This window comes from Castor canadensis, chromosome 4 (assembly GCF_047511655.1).
Source record: "Castor canadensis chromosome 4, mCasCan1.hap1v2, whole genome shotgun sequence".
Classification (NCBI taxonomy): Eukaryota; Metazoa; Chordata; class Mammalia; order Rodentia; family Castoridae; genus Castor; species Castor canadensis.
Genome location: NC_133389.1, coordinates 147,841,540 through 147,859,530, shown reverse-complemented (window position 1 = coordinate 147,859,530; position 17,991 = coordinate 147,841,540). Strand labels below are relative to the sequence as shown.

At 39.0% G+C, this 17,991-nt stretch overlaps 1 protein-coding gene across 2 annotated transcripts; it reads right to left on the bottom strand.

Annotated features, from left to right (window-relative positions):
- Window positions 1-241: 241 nt before the first annotated feature.
- Coq10b (coenzyme Q10B) lies at window positions 242-17,650 on the bottom strand. Of its 2 annotated transcripts, XM_020156886.2 has the most exons (5): window positions 17,323-17,616; window positions 12,111-12,260; window positions 8,574-8,766; window positions 3,395-3,496; window positions 242-1,306 (listed from the first exon to the last, which is right to left on the bottom strand). In XM_020156886.2, exons 1-5 carry the CDS (start codon window positions 17,436-17,438, stop codon window positions 1,139-1,141), a joined length of 729 nt encoding a protein of 242 aa, XP_020012475.1. In that variant the 5' UTR covers window positions 17,439-17,616; the 3' UTR covers window positions 242-1,138. The 2 variants fall into 2 exon arrangements, with proteins under 2 accessions (XP_020012475.1, XP_073927432.1); XM_074071331.1 differs by lacking the exon at window positions 12,111-12,260 and having other exon boundaries at window positions 17,323-17,650.
- Window positions 17,651-17,991: the final 341 nt, after the last annotated feature.

The following is a 17,991-nucleotide window of genomic DNA, read 5'->3' as shown; positions in this document are numbered from 1 at the left end:
TGGTGCCTTGTCATCCCAGTGATGGTGGGAAGCATAAAACAGGAGGATCACGGTTCAGGCCAACCTAGGCAAAAAGCAAGACCCTATCTTGCAAAAAGGGACTGCAGGTGTGGCTCAAATGGTAGAGTGCCTGCCTACCAAATGCGCGGCCTTAAGTTCAAACCCTAGCACCACCAAACAACAAACAACAAAAACCAAAACAGCCACATTGGAACAAAAAGATTTCAATAACCAAAGTAACTACAAAAAAATAAACAAATTAACTTTATTAAGTTACCACTTCAGTCTTTGCATTGATTTGTTTAAAAAAATACCAGTTTGGAATATATTATTGAAAGTGAGTACACACAATAAATAGAATATAGGTATGCATAATGCTGGAGACGTATCAACCAATTTATCTTCATCTGCTGCCTACTGTGGTAGGCAAAATTTGACACATGATTAGCATTATGGGAAAAGCAGCCAAAGTACCTGGGAGAATCCTGTAAACTATTGGAAATGTGGCTTAAAGCTCTGGACCACTTACCAAAAAACAAACAACAACAACAAAAACCAACAACAAAACTTGCTGTTTATCTAGGAACTGACTTCACTATGGCACTGAATTATCTATTACTACCCATAAGAACAATTTAAAATACCAAAAGTGCCAAGGAACCTTCATTAACAGTTACATCATAGTTTTAACTTTAAATATATGATCATTACTCAAACATCCTAAGCCATACAGCAGGCCCTACAACAATAAGTTACAAATACTCGAACTTAATAACTTAAACATGATATAGTTACTGTAACATATACTGTGTATCTCAACCCTTTTCAGGTAAGATAATAATTAAAAGGTAAATTTACAGTTCAATTTCTGCTCTTCTGCATGATGTCATCTCCTTCTTATAAATGCAGAACCTGTGAATATATACATTAGTTTGAATTACATTTGATTGGACAAATAATTCTACATACAAGAAGGTATTCTATGTGCAAATTTTCTTTCTTTTTTCTATGTGCAAATTTTCAATGGAGCAGGTTTATAATCAAAAATGTGTTCTGACTTCTGAAAACGAATTATGAAAGCATTTCCTAAAAGCGAACAAACTAAAATTAGAAGTGGGTGACATCAGTTCTTTCTTCCTTATGTATGATGAACTTCATGAAGCATTAATTCCCGAGGTATGTTGGTTTCTGGACCATACAGCTTACATGCTCTTCTTTCAAAGGCAGCTACCATCTGCTTTACAACTTCATCAAAAAATAATGTGGCAAGTTGAGAGTGTAGAAGTGAGCGGAATTCAAAAGAAATCTGTAGAAAAATAATTAAGAATTATTTTGGAAAGATCTTTCTTTTTCTCAATTTCCACTTAGGACAGTGTTCACACAGTGAACTGGTCATCTAAGGTGGAGCTGTGTGGGTACATCTGAGATTTCAGCACTCATCAGAAGAGATCTTCTTTACAACAATGAGCACAACAAATGTTGACAATAAGCTTAAGTAAACCAGGCCAAAGAATCTCATTTCAGGGCAAAGAGCCTGATTCTTAGAAATTAGCAATGACTAGAAAAGCTATGCTAAATACCACATTTATCATGCTGGTTTCCTATTAATGTACATGTTTTAGATCCATCCTACTACATAAAATAAGGAAGGGAAGTGATAGTTTTCAGAGCCATCACTGTTAAAATTAGTAACAGCAGGAAGATGAGGTTGCCTTGTGCATGCCTCACCTACAAAGCAAATAGGGTATGTGGTTAAATCTTAAAAAGTAACCAGTTATTTAGGACTTTATTTATGCCCCCTCCTTGTTCTAGATAGAATTCAAGGCAATTGCTTTGAGAATTTTTTTTTAATGGGACTCGGGTTTGTACTTGCAAAGCAGGCACTCTACCCCTTGAGCCATACTTCCAGTCCATTTTTCTCTGGTTATTTTGGACAGAGGGTCTTTTGAACTATTTGCCTGGGTTGGCCTCAAGCCACAATCCTCCGAATCTCAGCCTCCCAGGTAGTTCCTGATCTCAGCCTCCCAACTAGTTAGGATGACAGGTGTGAGCCACTGGCGCCCAGCTCAGAAATAATCTTTTAAGGACCAAATATCCATGAATTTTAAAATGTTTGAACTTCCTATCTTTTTTTTGCAGTACTGGGCTTAGAACTCAGGGCCTCATGCTTGCTAGACAGGCCCTCTACCAGTTGAGTCACTCCACCAGCCCAGTTTTAAGTTTTCTATAGCTAAAATTAAGTAAGAAAATTATGAACTTCTAGATTCTAAGATAGTCCTCCCTTTTATTTCTGCATTTAACATACAATGTATAGATTTAATTTGTTGCTAATTTCAAACCGTTACAAAGTTTAAATGTTTTTACCTAATATTAAGTTGGTGCAAAAATTATGGCATGTATCTTTTTTTTTGGTAGTGCTGGGGATCAAACCTAGGCTTTGCATGTGCAAGGCAAGCACTCTACCACTGAGTCTACATCCCCAGTGCAGGCCATGTCTTGCAATCTATGTATCTGTAAAAAGCAGAAAAGGGGAAAGGAATGAATATTCAATCTTACAGAAAAAGAAATAAATGCTCATTAGCATTGGTGTGGAAAAAAGTATTTGCTACTTTTGCTACTCAGAAATTTGACAATTTTAAATAAAGTATGTGTCAATAATTTTTAGGCATATTAAGATTATAGTTCTGGGTTCTAAAATATGAATAATTAGCCAGGTATGGTGGTACACACTTGTAATCCCAGCACTCAGGAGGCTGAGGCAAGAGGATAGTAAGTTTGAGGTCAGCCTGTGTTAAGCAGTGAGACCCTGTCTCAAAAATAAACAAACAGGGCTGGCAGAGTGGGTCAAGTGGTGGAGGGTCTGCCTAGCAAGTGTAAAGCCCTGAGTTCAAACCCCAGTAGCACTGAAAATACAATTTTAACAAATAAAATAAATAAATAAATAAATAGCAAGACCCTTTCTTCTTTTGGCAGTACTGGGGTTTGAACTCAGGGCATCACACTTGCTAGGCAGGTGCTGTACCACTTGAGCCATTCTGCCAGCCCAGCAAGACCATTTCTCATGAAAAAGTAACATAAAAACAGATTATTAGTCAGGCACCAGTGACTCATGCCTGTAATCCTAGCTACCCAGGAGGCAGAGATCAGGAGGATTGTGGTTCCAGGTCAGCGTAGACAAACAGTTCTTGAGACCCTATCTCGAAATTACCCACCACAGAAAAAATGACTGTCAGAGTGGCTCACATGTTAGAGCACCTGCCTAGCAAGCATGAGGCCCTGAGTTCAGACCCCAATACTACAAAAAACTAAATAATAAAAATAAAAAACAGATTATTGTTTCTTATGAACTTCACTTTATATGTGAAACAAATCAAGGACTTTATGAGAGACTTACTGAAAAATCCAAGGTACAAGTTCTTGGGTAGCCAGGAAGACCTGGACTAAAACGCCAAATAGTCTCCAAATGATTGAAAAGTCTCCCGTCCGTACAGGATGCCTAGAGCAAAATGAGAAAGTAAAACTTCAGTTAAATATCTTTGGCATTAGCAAGAATCTATCATAACTGAGGCTTAGTTCTTATATCACACTACAAGAGGTAAAAGGTATCTAACTGCTTGGTAATCTCTTACCAAAATGGGCCATTTTCTTTTCAATCTTAGCCATTTCACCAAGATTGCCAGTTATTCCCTTTTCCACTGGCTACTCAGATTTCTCTCCTCTAGCAGTACAACAAGGAGCAATTTTTTAGAAGCTTATTTCTAGTTCTGCTTATAAGTGATTCTGAACAAGTTAAATTCCTGTACAATATTTCCTTAAGCTGCAAAATAATATCTATTTTATACTATCACTATGAAATGGCTGAAATGCTTGTAAAGTATCTGCTACAGATCTCCAGGGCAATTTGTAATTCTCTTCTACCCAAACCAGTTAACCACACTTAGTCTTGCCTTCACTCTTACTCCTCTATCCACTTCAACTGAAAGTCTGGTTCTAATCCTTGGCCTTGATTCATTTCTTTCTGACTTATTCAGTCCACATCTATTTTATATATGTGTATGTAAACCCTGAAATATAAAGCTCTGCCATACCATACGCAGTGCATCTTGAGAGTTCCAAAACTGCCTATCATTAAAAAATTCAAAAATGCTGATTGAGACCCTCAAAAGAATTGTCATCTGCAATGTGAAAAGTGGTTATGACCTTGACTGAAATTCAGCATCACTGCCTAGGACTCTTATGTGTCATCTGGGCATAATTACACTAGTAGACAACTGACCTCAAGAGTATGTATCACCTTGTCTCAGCAGTACAACACTAAAAAATTTGTTTCCAAGTTTACAACTTTCTGCTTAGTTAAGCCTCAGCACCTGGGCTGGGGACATGGCTCAAGCAGTAGAATGCCTGCATGGCAAATGAGAAGTCCTGAATTCAAGTCCCATTACCACCAAAAAAATAAGTTTTTCAGATCTTTAGGCATATCCTAAGACTAATAAATGATTAAGTCTCTCTATTCCTTTTTCCTCTTTTTTTATTTTTTCTTTTCTTTTTTAATGCTGGGGATCAAACACAGGGCCTAGAACCCAGGGCCTCGCAAATGCTAGGTGTCAGAAACTGTCTTCTGACCTTGTACTGAAATTCCTCGTGCGGGCCATGGATCACAAACTTTGAAACATTTTACACTGCACAGCCCATACAGACAAGCCTGGGAACATTTTGCACTGCCCAGCCCACATGGGCAACCTTGAAACATGCTGCATTCCCAATCCTCCCACCTTTGTTCCTGCCTCTGCCTTGGCTTTAAAAATGCAGCCTAGCCCTCGCTCAGTGTGCTCTCACACTCTCACCCCTGGAGATTACCAGATGCCCTTCCATCTTGCTAAAAAGTGTGATTCAACTCCATTAAGGTCTCTGTTCTTCTTTCCAGCCTTTTCCTAACATTAGGCAAGCACTCTAACACTGAGCTACATTCAAGCCCTCCTTTTTCTCTTTAATTACTTATTCACCAGAAGAGTTTACAATGTCCTTCCCTATAATCACTACAAACATACATTACTAAAACAGAGCTTGCATTGGTAAACTACTTTCCAAGTACAATAGTCACTTTTCCTTAGCTATACCCTCCCTAAACACAGAACACAGAGCCAGTTCTGACTAAACTCTACATTTCTCCACAGATAGCTCAAATTAGGACCCAAAGAACATAAAAATATATTTGCAGTTTTGTTATAACATCTTCATCTAAACCCTTTTGTATCAATTGCCAGCCAAAAACATGGTCTAACCTTATTATAAAGGTCAACTGCACCCATACTAAAAGGCATTTGTATTACAAATGCTGTATTTACAGGTTTATAAAGAGAAAACATAGGTGGTAGCCAGTAACTCATGCCTGTAATCCTAGCTAGTCAGAAGGCAGAGATCAGGACAATCATGGTTTGAAGCCAGCCCTGAGAAATAGTTCAAAACACCTATCTTAAAAATACCCAACATGAAAAAGGGCTGCTGGAGTGGAGTGACTCAAGTGGTAGAGTACTTGCCTAGCAAGCATAAGGCTCTGAGTTCAAACCCCAGTGCTGCCAAAAAAAACCACAACAAAAAAACATTTTAAAAATGGAAACCAGTAAATGTTAAAAAAAAAAATTAGACCTAATAGTCATTAAAATACCAACTACTTTAATAGCTAAATTTAGTATAGTATGCTAAGTAAGCCACACTAGGAAGAAGCAAAAATTTTGTTCAAAATGTTTGGCACATACATAGTTCGTCAAAATGTTTATATACACATGTGTGTACATATATGTGTGTACATATATGTACACATATGTGTATGTATGTACACATATGTGTACATATGTGTGCATATATACACAATTATTAATATTATTCTATCCTATTCTATCCTATTTCATTTCAGTGGTGGAGATTGAACCCAGGGTCTAACACATGCTAAGCAAGGCGATTTTTAATTTTACAGTAACATAAGAAGCTTAGAGGAAATTTAACACTGAAGGAGACTTAGCCCTTGGACATACTATAAAACCTCCCTCTATTTTTACACAAAATGCGGTAGTGCTGCACTCACATGGATAATCTAGCCCGAGGATGAATGGATTTTTTTTTCTCCCTAGTATGCTTTGGCAGGAACAATATTGCCAAAGACTCATTCCTAAGAGCAGAGTAGAAGCTGTTATGGTAATGACCTTCTACTGCTTGTTCTGGATGAACTATAGGTTAGCAATAAGCTAACCTACATAAAGTGTTTATACTGTTAACCAGGCAGTTAAGATTCATTGAACTGTGCCTCTAACCATTATAGACCAATGTAGATGAGAACTACTGACACAGTAAGTCAGAGACACATTTTGGGCAGGTAATTCAAAGAAAATGTCACATGGCTCCCATTGTTTTCTTGGCTATAATTATTTTTATTGTATGATATAGCTGTGCATTAGTTGTTATTAGTTATTAAAATGCAGAACCTGGACTCAGGGACAACCTAAAGCTGAGCTTATGTAGTTCTGTGTTATTCTCAATTATTCCTCTAAACAAAGTAGCTTATTAAGTGAGGCAGATTATACTAGAAAAAGTCATGGAATTAAGACACATACAATATGAATTTATTTAAAGTTCTTAATCTCCTCAAGGTTCATAAAACTGAGATAGCAATAATCACCTAATCGAAGTTCCCTCCCCTGCCACACAGAGTTAGGGTCAGCTTGTTGTCCAGTTTGGCCCTGAACTCCTGGGCTCAAGTGATCCTCTGCCTCAGCCTCCCAAATAGTTGGCACGACAGGTACATACCACTGTACTCAGCTAATATAGGTTATTCTGATGATTTTCCCCCTAATAGCTTCTTCTCCACTCAGCAGTGCTGAAAAGTTACTCTGAGATTATTGTGGATATCTCTATCTTCAATAGCCCAAGAATATAGGTAGTGAGAGTATGACTATGACTCCCACAGAGCTGAAAATACAGAGATGAAAAAGAAGGGCTCCCTTTCCTCATGTGACTCAACCTTGTCAAGGAATAATTCAGTTGAAAAAATACATTGCAGAGTAGTACAAGAAAGTATGTACAAAGCCCAGAAGAATCACTAAGTAGAACTGATTATCTACATGAAAAGAAAGAGAAAAAAACTGAAGGGTACAACACTTGCCTAATCATGCACCAGGCCCGGGGTTTAATCCCCAGCACCCTAAGAGCCACTGTAATGGTTAAAAAGTCCAAAACTATGAGACAAAAAGAGTTAAAAACATCCCAAGTGGGGCACAGCCTTTTAAGTGGACTTTAATTGTGCATGTGTGTGTGTATATATATATATATATATATACACATACACATATATATATATATATATATATATTTTTTTTTTTTTGCAGGATGGGGTTTGAATTCAGTTTCACATTTACAAAGCAGGTGCTTTACCACTTGAGCCACACCTCCAATCCATTTTGCTTTGATTATTTTGGAGATAGAGTGTCACCAACTGTTTGCCCAGGATGGCTTTGAAACCTCAATCCTCCTGATCTCAGCCTCCCAAGTAGCAAGAATTACAGGTGTGAGCCACCAACACCAGTGAGTTTAAATTTTCAGAGTGAATGTAAGGTAGATTCCAGGATCTCAGCATCACCAGACATTACACTTTTTATGGATTTTGTACCAGAAAGGGTGTATCTGAAAGTTCAACCAAGAACTGACTTTGGCCTGAAGCTCTGGCCAATTACCAAGAAATGATACCAATAGTAAATCCTGTTTGTTTTAAACACCTTTGACAACCAAATAGGAATTTATGGGGAGAAGGTGGTAAGAGGTGGCCTAAATAATGTATACACATGTGGGTAAATATAAAAACAATTAGAAAAAAAATAGGAATTTATAAGCAGTAAGTTTTACTCCGTGGAATTCTGATTGTTTTGTGTATTTAAGCCTGGGCATGTTTTCCATATGCATAAAGGTAAGGTGATTAATATAATGTAACAGCACCTGGCATTTCAATACCTGGCACTTGGCAGGATGATTTCAACAATGTTAGTATTACACATATTTATGTATTTTGAAACTTCCTCATCCTCTCACTTTTCCTTCAACTTTAAAAAATATATATATTCGTTAAACAAATTTATCCATCCCTTGGTAAAGCATCTGATGTACTTTTTAAAAAACAGTACAAAGCTTATATATTTCTCATTTGTGTGGCAAAAGTGAGCTTTCCTGTGATTCAGTAGTCTTCTACAGAAGGAAAAAAGAAAATTCCAACCAGGCATAGTGGTGCACACCTGTAACTCCAACACTCAGGAGGTGGATACAGGACGATTTCAGGTTTGAGGCCAGTTTGGGCTACCAAGCAAGACCCTGTCCGTTCTCCCTCTTCCACACCCCAAAACAGAAAGTTTCTCATTTCCATACTCTGCTCAAACTTTTACTTGGAAGGAATAATGCTACTATTGATAATACAAATAGGAACTACCTCTGCTATTAGTTTAGACATATTTTTTAAGCTTTTATAGGTTCTTTAACTTATTTGGTATAATTAATATTTGGGGAATATTTTAAGACAAAAATAAAACTATTACCTTCACCAAATGCGGCTTCACCAAGGTTACTACTGATGTATATCGTTCTAACACAGGTGGAAACCCAATTTCTAATCGAGTTTTACAATATCCAGATCTCTTTGATATTACATCTGATTTCTTGCACCAAGGAACGAAATGCTTGTAATCCTCCATTCCTGACACTACATCATACATTTCCTGCATCGAATATCTTCAGGAAAAAAAAAAAGAGAGAAAGATGAGTTGTTTGATGAGGTATGTACTGTAAATAAGAGTATGAATAAGACTAATTCATAAATCATTTGGCACCCATATTGAACCACATGCTGTAATGAACAACTTCAAAGCAATAAGAAAAAGAGCTCTAACAAACATATATCCCAGAGATCAGAATTTAGAAGCCCATAAGCTGGACCAGATCTGCAGATGTTTTCAATTTTTAATTACTTGTCAGCATTTTAAAATTGAGTTTCCCCCAGTACCAGCAAAAAAAAAAAGAGAGAGAGAGAGAGAGAGAGAGAGAGAGAGAGACTTTATTTAGGTGTGGTGCTGCTGTAATCCCAGCACTGGGGAGGCTGAGATAGGAGGATCCAGAGTTTAAGGCCAGTCTGGGCTAAATAGCAAGACATTGTCTCAAAAAAAAAAAAAAAAAAAAAATGAAAGTTCATAGAAAAAAACTTTAAAAATGGACAGAATGCCAGTGAGCTGGTGTATGTTTTGTAGTCCCATTTATGCCAAAGTCTGAGGAAGGAAGATAACCTGAGCCCATAGGTTAAGACACCAGCTTGGGCAATATTAACAAGACCCTATCTCAAAACAAAACAAAATAAAAAACCCTGAAATATATGCTATATGCCCACATTGTAAGAATTGGGTTGAGGGCTGGGGACATCAAGGCTCAAGTGGTAGAACACCAACCTAGCAAGCTTGAGGCCCTGAGTTCAATCAGACATAACCCACAAGAATTGAGTTGTTTAGCAATTCCTTACTTGGACCTATGAATTTCACTTTTGATAATTTATGATTCAAAAATACTTTCATAATGTACAAAAGATTCACTTCAGGGCTAAAAGTGTGGCTTGAATGTTAGAGAATACTCACAAAGCTCTGAGTTCAAACCCCAGTACTATCGTAAAAAAAAATTATATACACTGTCTTAAAAAATTATTTTAGAAGTGTGTGAACTTTAGAATATTCTTGAAAACATAAAACACACACATATACAGGAACAGAGACCCTATCTTGAAAAAACACATCACAAAAAAGGGCTGGTGGAATGGAGTGACTCAAGTGGTGGAGGGCTGCCTAGCAAGTATTAGGCTCTGAGTTCAAATTCCAGTACAGTTTAAAAAAAGGAAAAGAAGTTTATAGTATACATTTAAAGCACATTTCAAAGCAGAATATGTAAGGCTGAAAGAAAAAGTGTAAGTACACATCTTATGTTCTCAATTTTAAACTTATTTGATATTTATTTTCTCTTGAAAATAATTACTGTAAATAGACTGTCCGTAATAAAATACATTATTTTGGCAGTACTAGGGTTTGAACTGAGGCAAGTGCCTCCAGCCCATGAAAATGCCACTTTAAAGTCCTGGAAGTTTCAAGTAGGTTGAAATACTTAAATGTCTTTTGAAATCTCAAACAAAAAAGTCCTGGAAGGATATAGATTAAACAATTAATAGCCAGGTGCCAGTGCTCAAGACTATAATCCTAGCTACTCAGGGGGCAGAGCTCAAGAGGATCACAATTCAAAACCAGCCCAGGCAAATAGTTCCTGAGATCCTATCTCAAAAATACCCAGCATGGGCTGAAGGCATGGATCAAGTGGTAGAGTACCAGCCTAGTAAGTGCAAGGTCCTGAGTTCTAACCCTACTACTGCAAAAAAAACCCAAAAACCAAAAAACATATATATATATGTACACACACACACATACATATATTTATACATACATACATACATACACATAATCAAATACTGGCAGGCAGAGTGGCTAAAGTGGTAGAATGCCTGCCTAGTGAGCATGAAGTCCTGAATTCAAACCCTAGTACCACTAAACAAACAAAAAAAAAAAATCAAAAAACCCACCAAAAAAAAAAAAAATAGTTGCTAACTCAGGGTCTTCCCTTGGGAGACAGTTTCCCTACATTTTCCAGGCTGGCCTCAATCTCAGGCTGGTCTCAAACTCATGATCTTCCTGCCTCAGCCTCAGGAGTACCTGGGATTAGTCATGTGCTACCATTCCTGGCATGTGAAAATTTGAAAGATAAAATAAAATAACCTATTCTAGAAGACAACAGAAAGAAACCTACTCTTTTTATAAGCCAGCATGACATTCTGACAACCAAAATCTGATAAAAGAACATAAAACACAAAAGCTATATAAAGTACTGGGGCAAAAATTTTAAGACAGTATCAGCAAACAGAATCCAGCAATATATTAAAAAAGTCAAATGCAACTCATTTAGGCATATATGGATGGCTTAACACTAAGAATTTTATTATTATAACTGTATAAAATGGCAAAAAAAGGAAAAACTGTGATTCCCTCTTTGGATGATAAAAATACCAGAAGCTTTCCCATTAGAGTAAGAATACAGAGATGCTCCTATGTTACATAACAGTGTGCTGAAAGTACTAAAATCAGAGCATGAAACATGAAGCATATGTGCTGAGAGAACCAGCCAAATTTACTGATTGGCAGGTGATGTGAACTGTCAATCCATAAGAATCAATTAAGAATTCAGTAAGGTAGCCTGGTGCCAGTGGCTCATGCCTATAATCCTAGCTACTCAGGAGGCAGAGAGCAGGAGAATCGTGGTTCTAAGTCAGCCAGGGCAAATAGTTCTCGAGACCCAATCTTGAAAAAAACCCATGACAAAAAAGGCCTGGTGGAATGGCTCAAGGTGAAGGCCCTGAGTTAAATCCCAATACTAAAAAAAAAGAATTCAGTAAGGTGGCCTACTATGAAATATATAAAAATCAATACCTCTCCTATACGAACAAGAGCCAGATAGAAAACAATAACACAGAAATGCAAAATACCTAGAAATAAATTCATCAAACAACTTCAGAGTTTAAATGAATAAACAAACAGCAACAAAACTCCTGGATATATATAAAAGACAAATTGAATACTGAGAGCTAGATATGATTCTTTGTTACAAAGATGGAATAGTTAAAATATGATTCACCACAAAATTACATAGGAATTGAAATAATCCCAACCTAAATTACAAATGGGTATTTTTAGTATATGACAGAACTCGAACCTTCATGTATGTTTTAATCTTTATAATCATGACAAGAACAATGAACAAAAATGAAGGTCATATACAAATTATTTCCTTTACATGTTAAGGTTTCAACCTATCCTATGCAGTTACCATAGAGTTATATGTATTCAATAAATATTTATAGAATAGCAAAGGCTATGGAAAAGGCCAACCTAGAAAAAGCAGTTTATTCTGTAAGGACACGTTCTAGAAAGAGGCACAATACTCTGCAGAAAACTGAATGTGCTAATCTTTTTATAGAACTATTATTATATACAAACCCTATAATTCTTCTCTCTGAATACTCTTTTCTTTTGTTTATTAATGGTGCAGTGATTTTGAAGAAAGTTCTTCCACCTATCTCTTTAGGCAAAATTGAAGTTTGTAGTGGAAGAGTCCTGCTCATCAGTATACCACAGGAAGCTAAATATCTAAAAAGACAAAAATTAGATTTAGAGTGACAGTGAAAACTAAGAGGTAGCACAAACTATAGAGATTATTTAAAACTATTATATTTTAGAGCTGGAGTTATAGTTCAAGTGGTAGAGCTCTTGCCTACCAAGTGCAATGCCCTTAGTTCAAATTCCAATACTGCCAAAAAAAATTAAAAAGAAATTGGTAACAAATGTAATTATAGACACTATCTTTTAAAAAAAAAGTGTAATATTTTAGAAGTGTTAACTTTATAATTTGTTTTTGTGGTACGAGGGTTTGAACTCAGAATCTATACCTTGAACCACTCTACCAGCCCTTTTCTTGTGATGGATTTTTTTGATAGGGTTTCTCGAACTATTTGCCAGGGCTGGTTGCCTGATTCTCCTGATCTCTTTCTCCTGAGTAGCTAGGATTACAGGTGTGAACCACTGGCACCTGGCATGAACTTTATAATATTCTTGAAAACACAAGCACATGCATACACAGGCATAGATACCAAAAACTGGGGCTGGGAACAAGGGTCAAGCAGTAGAATGCCTGCCTAGCAAGCAGAAGGCCCTGAGTTCAAAACCTCTTACTGTCAAAAAACAAACCCTCCCCCAAAAAACTCAAAAAAAAAAAAAAAAAAAAGAAAATTAGTTTACAGTTAGGTTAACAGCTTCTGGCACTGTATCAAATTTGTAAGGTCTTATCTACATGTGTCTAATTACAGAAACTAACAAAATAGTCTCTAAATAATAAAAAAAGGAAGCCCCCTGAAGTTATGTTTCAGCTAACTTATAAAAAGAGTTAGCCAGCAAAGAGGTCAGGTATATACATAATAAATGTGTATACACATGAATGCAAAGAAATAGGTTTGTTCATATGTATAAATAATGGGGAAGCCAGATGCTAGTGGCATACTCTTGTAATTCTAGCTACTTGGGAGGCTGTGATTGGGAGGCTCTCTCAGTTTAAGGATAGCCCGAAAAAACAGTTCTTGAGACCTATCTCCAAAATACATAGAGCAAAATGGACTGGAGGTGTGGCTAAAGTGGTAGTGTCTGCTTTGCAAATGTTAAACCCTCAGTTCAAACCCCAGACCCACCAGGAAAAAAAAATGGGGGTGATACATAGTGGGCATTCTAGGTGGTAGGGAAAAAATTTGGCAGTGCCCAGAGACAAGAAAAGACTAACAATACAGCAGCAGTATAGCAAGCCAGAAGGAGTACCAGGAAATAATGTTGGAAATAAGAGCAGAACTGTGTTGGGTATTGTTGGGGGCAGAATTAAGCAATCTGAAATTTATTCTCAAGAGAAAGCTACTGAAGAGGAGTCTTCAGTAAGAGTAACTACTCTTACTCCAAGTAAGAGTAATTGTTTTTTGTGGGACTGGGGTTTGAACTTAAGAGTTTCAGGCTTGCAAAGCAGGGAGTCTACCATTTGAGCCACACCTCCAGTCCATTTTTTTCTGGTTATTTTGGTGATGGGATCTCATGAACTATTTGCCCAGGCTGGCCTGTAACTGCAATCCTCTCAAGCTCAGTCTCCCAAGTAGCTAGCATTACAGCTAGGATAATATATATGTATGTATAAAGGAAAAATACTAAACAACAAAAACACAAAAATCAAGTCTTCCAGTTATTTTTTAAGGTTGGTGGAGTGGCTCAAGTGGTAGCAAATGTGAGGACCTGAGAACAAAAACACAAAAATCAAGTCTTCCAGTTATTTTTTAAGGTTGGTGGAGTGGCTCAAGTGGTAGCAAATGTGAGGACCTGAGTTCAAACCTCAGTACTGCAAAAAAGCAAAACAAACAAACAAAAACCTAGGATCTCTGTTAGCTAGATCGATCACAAAAACTAAATTTAAGCTGATCAGGTTGTACAAAAGCTATATACTTACGTCACCTATAAATACTTTGGCAAAAAGTCTAAGACAGTATCAGCAAATAGAACGCAGCAATATATTTAAAAAGTCAAATGCAACTCATTTAGGCATATACAGATGGCTAAATACTAAGAATTTTATTATTATAACCACATAAAATGGCATAAGACAACAACAAAAATGGTTTCTGTTATGTGAAATGAGTCTGTTGTGATTTTTTAGAGTATACCTACCTATTGAATTTGCTCAAAACTGGGACTAAAACAATAAAAGTGAGTAACAACTACTCTCGTAAATGAAGCAGAACAGTGAAAATAACTAGGCAGTTATTTTAGCTTCTCCCTTATAAAAGGTGTCACATGTAAAAAGAAACAAAAAAACTAGGATCTTTCTTACCTAGACTGATCACAAAAACTAAATTTGATCTGGGTAGGTTGCAGGAGGAGAATCTGAGGCAGAAACTTAGCCAGACCCCGAAGGGGAAAAAAAGAAGAAAAACTAAATTTGGTGTATAAAATGCACAGCTATCCACTTTTCTTCTAAAACATTTTTTAGATATCTTTACCTGCCCTCTTTTTGTACTCCATAGATGCCTTGCTACCTATTATTGGAGGCTAATAGCGTGCCGGATACTGTGGACAGCTATGAACAGTTTTCTTGATAAAGATGAGAAACGGCAGCTTTCTGTGGGACAAGCTTATTTTGCAAAAATAATAGCTGGGCACCAGCTGTTCACACCTGTAATCTTAGCTACACAGGAGGCAGAGATCAGGAGAATCCTGGTTCTTTGAAGCCAATTGGGCACACAGTTCCAGAGACCCTATCTAGAAAATATCTAACAAAAAAAAGGGCTGTGGAGTGGCTCAAGGTGTAGGCCCTGAGTTCAAACTCCAGAGCCGCAAAATAATAATAATAATTAATAATAATAACAGGGCTAGTTATGTAGCTCAGTGGTAGAAACACTTGCCTAGACCCTGGGTTCCGTTACCACCACCATCAAAAATAAAAAGACTCTTGCTTCTCAAAGAGATGAATTGGGTATAAGTTGGCTAAGAAGCTTACTGTTCATTGTATATGGTTTTCTATCAGATTCATGTATTAGTTTCCCAAGCATTCCAAAAGATATCCTTACGCAAATCTGATTATAATCTTAAGGAAACTTTATGTGCTTGTTTAAAGCAAACTAACAGATTTCTTTTTCTTTTTTAACAGAGTTCTGGTTTTTGTTTTTGTTTTTTGCAGTACTACAATTTTGAACTCAGGGCCTACACCTTGAGCCACTCCACCAGCTGTTTTTTTGTGCCGGGTTTTTTTGTGATAGGGTGTCCTGAACTATTTGCCTGGGTTGGCTCCTGAGAAGCTAGGATTACAGGCGTGAGCCACCAGCGCCCAGCCTAACAGATTTCTTGATGCAGTTGTTACAGTGTTCAGGACAACACATCTATTTTTCACACACTATAAATTATAATAAGGGCTGGGATATACAGCTCAGTGGTAAGAGCATGTGCTTAACATGTGTAAGGTTCTGAGGTGGATTCCAGTACCAAAACAAAAACAAAAAACCCAACGGGTTCAACTGCAATATAAGACTCATACAGTTAAACCATAAGATGAGCTGGGTGCCAGTGGCTCACACCTGTAATTCCAGCTACTCAGGAAGCAGAGATCAGGAGGATCTCAGTTCAGAGGCAGCCCTGGGCAAACAGTTCATGAGACTCTATCTCGAAAATACCCAAAGCAAAAAAGGGCTGTCGAAGTGGCTCAAGTGGTAGAGTGCCTGCTTAGCAATCATGAGTCCCTGAATTCAAACCCCAGTGCCACAAAAAAAAACCATGAGATGAAATCTGCACCACATGGAGGACATTTTTGTTTTAATCACTAGTATCACACTGCTACTCTCTCAAATACTCTCTACTATTTCTTAAAAAGGCCAAGAATCTACATCAATGTTTAACTGCAAATCAACTTTTTGATTTGTTTTTGAGATGTGGTCTTGCAATGTTGTCCGGCTGGTCTAGAATTTCTGGGCTTAACTGATCCTCCTGCCTCAGCTTCTCCAGTACCTGGGACAACAGGCAGCAAATCAACATTTAACGAGAGTAATAAAAGCAGATCTAAAATATAATGGGGTTGTATTCTTCTCGGAACTACTCTGTTGTTGAACAGAGGTTGTTCAACAGAGAGGCTGAACTCAGGGCCTAGTGCTTGCTAGGCAGATGCTCCACCTCTTGAGCCACACACCCAGCTCTTTTTGCCTCGGTTATTTTCGAGACAGGGTCTCCTTCTGCCATGGCTGCCTGGACAGGGATCCTGCTCTTTGTGTTTCCCCAGAGTATCAGGCCATTGGTTAAAATGGAACCCTCTGAACTTTTCACTGGAACCGCTATCCTGCAAATCTCTGCGGTGGGAGTAGCTACTAGGATTACAGGCTTCAGCCACCGTGCCCACCAGGTTTGGAGTTCCTTTTTGAGGTTATGTCCTAAAGCAAGAGTAAATGGTACCTATATTTCGTTTTTACCCAGTATTTCTCTAAGAGGATTTGAAGGTGGACGCTTCAAAATTCCCCGGTACACGTACGAATTCATCTTAAATTTCAAGAATAACTTATGACAGTGTTATTCGTAAAAGGAAACCACGTAGTAAAAGTATGATATCCTTTGCCTTCACTTCATCTCCACTCCCATCTCTCCAAGGAACCAACCAGGAAAAGGAAGACAGCCGGTTTCAAAGTTTCAGGACCTCTAAGTTACAGTGGGGTGAATAAAATTCAGGTCCTCTTTGTTGGCTATGTTTGGTTTTGCAAGCAGCAAATGGCCGGGGCAGATAAGTCCACCAGGCACACACGAGGACCGGAGGAGGCTCAGAGACCACAACCTCGCGCGCCCCCGCAGCCGGCAGCTTTTCCGGAGCATCGCGCCCCCGGGAGGAGACCGGAAGCGCCCGTCGCCGCTGGCGGAGCTGCTTTATCAGCTGCTCGCAAAGTGGCTTCGACGACGGTTCCCCACCTCTCGCGAGAGCGGCGACCGCCCAGCGGGTCAGCCAGACACCGGCCCCGGCGATGCGTCGGCGCCTGGGTCCCCGGATGCCAACGTGAGCCCAGGGTCCGGCTCCCCTTCACTGTAAATCCTCCCTGTTCCGCCATTAAGCTGGCGCGGGCAGAATACTACTCTCGTCTGCGCTCCCTTTTATTACCTGGCCGTTCTCGCAGGCGCCAGCGCCGAGGTGCCGGCCGCTGACGCAGACTTCGGATGGCATGCGGAGACCACCCTTATGAGCGCCCTCTGGCCCGTCCGAGTTGCCATGTTCATTTCTTGGAAGCCGGTAGCCCAGTCTGGGATCAGTCCCGCGGCGCCGCCCTGAGGCCGGGCCGGGCTGGCCGGCTCCGACGCTTTCCAACCAATCGGCTGGCCCCGTCAACAACCAGACACGCCCTTTCTTCCTCTCCGATTGCGTCAAACCGACGCACGATCCCTGCGTCCTAAAGCCAGCAGAAACTGCCTCCTTCTCGAGCCAGCCAATCAGAAGGGCGCAGGGTCTGCCCCCCCCCCCCACACACAAACATACGCGCACACGCACACGCGCATGCGCACACACACACGCGCGCACACACACACACACACGCACACACACCACACACAGGGTCTGCAACACACACACACACACACACACACACACACACACACACACACACACACACACACACACACACACACACACACACACACACACACACACACACACACACACACACACACACACACACACACACACACACACACACACACACACACACACACTCCGGCTCTGAGCACGCGCTTGCGCATCTTTGCAGTAATCAACGACTACGGCTCGCCCCCCCTT

Bases quoted from the DNA above. Each gene is read 5' to 3' on its own strand.
- Coq10b (XM_020156886.2), bottom strand. From the start codon at position 17,438: ATGAACATGGCAACTCGGACGGGCCAGAGGGCGCTCATAAGGGTGGTC. The intron at 8,767-12,110 runs GTTTGTATATAA...TTTTTCCTGAAG, and splicing joins TCAGAGAGAAGAATTATAGG to ATATTCGATGCAGGAAATGT. The intron at 1,307-3,394 runs GTAAGTCTCTCA...ATTTTTCTACAG, and splicing joins CTTGTACCTTGGATTTTTCA to ATTTCTTTTGAATTCCGCTC.